Below are 2,500 nucleotides of genomic sequence, written 5' to 3'. Positions count from 1 at the left end.
CTTTGCTTTCAGTATTGTAAACTTTTGAGCTTTGCTTTCGGTATTGCAAACTTTAACTTTGCTTTCAGTGCTGTAAACTTTAATTTTGCTTTCAGCATTGTAAACTTTAACTTTGCTTTCAGTATTGCAAACTTGAGTTATGGGGTACCATGAAACTGCAGATAAAAGCACAGTCCTTATTCTTCTTAATGTACAGAAAAGAAAGTGGGGGAGGGGGTTTCTTCACGAACAGCTTCTTACTTTCACCTTTACATTTTGTTGTTCGTTATACTGTATATATACTGTAAGTCTTGGCACATTAGTTCCGGCTCACACGGTAGCATATTGAATATGAAGATTAATACAATTTCCATTTACAGTTTTATTCTGAGAATAATATGGAAATCAGCCGTACCTGCCACATGCCAGATGCGTCAGTGATTTTTCTCTGTTGAATCATTCTTAAGTAGTAACTGTTTACGTTAATATATATTATTAGCGATTTTTTCTGTCCATCTTGCCTCTTGAGTTTTTAATTGGTGGTTTACTGAATTTATTTATTTGTGCATTTATATGTTTATCATTAGATGCCAAATGCCATTTTCCTCGCAATCGTATTGACAAACATCGTTTGCCATTTCAAAAAGCTCAGAAAAAAGTCATTGCTGGTAATTTTAAATAGGATTAAAATCTAATGATTATAGAAGTACTTTCAAAAGCTGTCGTATTTATGTATTTATTTATTTATTTATTATTATTATTATTAGTGTTATTATTATTATTATTCCCGTCTTTTCCTTTTCAAAAGTTTCATGAATAAAGTCATCATTGCTGGTAAGTTTAAACATGTTTAAGGCAAAATTAATTACAAAAATATTTTCTAAAGCTGTCTTATTTACTTATTATTATTATTTTTTTTTATTCTCGTTCGCCCTTTTCAAAAGTTTCAAAAGAAAAGTCATCATTGCTGGTAAGTTTAAACAGGTTTAGAAACTAAGGATTATAGAATTATTTTCTAAAGCTGTCTTATTTATTTATTTATTATTATCATTCTTTATTCCCTTTTGCCTTTTTCAAAAGTTTAGGAATAAAGTCATCATTGCTGGTAAGTTTAAACAGGTTTAAAGACCAAGGGTTATCGAGTTATTCTGTAAAGTCGTCTTATTTATTTTATTATTATAATATTATTATTAGTATTTCTTGGCTATCGTTTGCTGGTATCTGAATCTTGACTCTCTCAACTCCCCTCAGGACATGACCGGGCGTGGGCTCCCGTGATGGTGGGCGTGCCTGGAGGAGCATCTGGTGGAGGCGTGGGCGTGGGCGTAGGCGTGGCAGGAGACGTTATAGGAGGAGGCGAGGGCGAAGACTTAAGACGGGCAGCTGCTCAGGGGGACACGAGCAAAGTCCTCTCTCTCCTGGAGGAGGGAGCTGACGTCAATCTCTCGGACGAGGTGAGGTGTAGATTCTGTTTTTTTTTATGCAATATTTTATGTATTTAATTTTGTACTTATTTATTTTTGCTTCTCATTTTTAATTTTTTATTTTTAATCCATTTTATGAGTTTATTTTTATTAAAATTTAGTTTTGTGTAGGTCTTTGCATCGAACTCGTACTACATGTAGTAGGTACCATCAAGGTTAATTCGTATTTCAAAGTAGGCCAACTCGAAAAGCCTGAACATTGGAACCTTTTAAAACCTTCCTATTTCATGGAAATTGACTGGAAATATACAGTTTTCGATATTGCCTTTAAATATGCATGTTACTGCTCAATTATTCTCGCAACATGTTGTGAACAGGGCTCAGGTCAGTTTTTGATGAGGAGTCCATTTCTCGTGGAACCTCCTGCTTCTGTTTTTTTTATTGGTCTGATCTTTTTCTCCTTTTTTATTTAATTTTTTTTTATTATTGTTCGTCAGTCATTCTGGCATATGGCTGTGACATTTTTAGTTTTCTGTAAAAGAAAACCACTGAGATGGCTTTGTCTGTCCGTCCACACTTTTTCTGTCAGCCCTCAGATCTGGAAAACTACTGAAGCTACAGGGCTGCAAAATGGTATGTTGATCATCCACTCTCAAATCATCTAACATACCAAATTGCAGCCCTCTAGCCTCAGTAGTTTTTATTTTATTTAAGGGCAAAGTTAGTCGTGATCGTGCGTCTGGCACCGCTAGTCCCATTCCGGAGGCGTTGCCGACGCACCTTCACGTTACCGCATCTGGGGAGCAACTGAGCGCTCCCCGGTCCTAGCTGAGAGTTTCATACTGCAGCACATCGAGCGCCATACAGCATTACACGCTGTACAGAAAAGTCGATTGCGCCGAAGAAATTTCGGCGCATTTTTTACTTGTTTTTTATTGTTGAAAGCTTGACGTAACATAGTATTGTCCATAAAAGTCACTCTCATTTTCCGTTTGTGTCTTGATAATAATATGGACGAATTCAGAAAATGGATAACGAGAAGAACCCAGTATATCATCATACAGAAAACTACACCATTTTTCACCACAATTTCTTTA

At 35.8% G+C, this 2,500-nt stretch overlaps 1 protein-coding gene across 1 annotated transcript in view; it reads left to right on the top strand.

Annotated features, from left to right (window-relative positions):
• The window catches only part of LOC136838691 (uncharacterized), a 362,191-nt gene that overhangs the window by 173,823 nt on the left and 185,868 nt on the right, over positions 1-2,500 (top strand). Inside the window, exon 2 of the mRNA XM_067104097.1 lies at positions 1,231-1,433. Within this exon, the coding sequence (XP_066960198.1) occupies positions 1,257-1,433 (177 nt within the window). The 5' untranslated portion in view covers positions 1,231-1,256. The remainder of the gene's footprint in view (positions 1-1,230; positions 1,434-2,500) is intronic.

The sequence above is a fragment of the Macrobrachium rosenbergii genome, chromosome 5 (assembly GCF_040412425.1).
Source record: "Macrobrachium rosenbergii isolate ZJJX-2024 chromosome 5, ASM4041242v1, whole genome shotgun sequence".
In the NCBI taxonomy this organism is placed as follows: Eukaryota; Metazoa; Arthropoda; class Malacostraca; order Decapoda; family Palaemonidae; genus Macrobrachium; species Macrobrachium rosenbergii.
The sequence above is the reverse complement of the archived record's forward strand: the minus strand, read 5'-3'. Positions and strand labels throughout refer to the sequence as shown.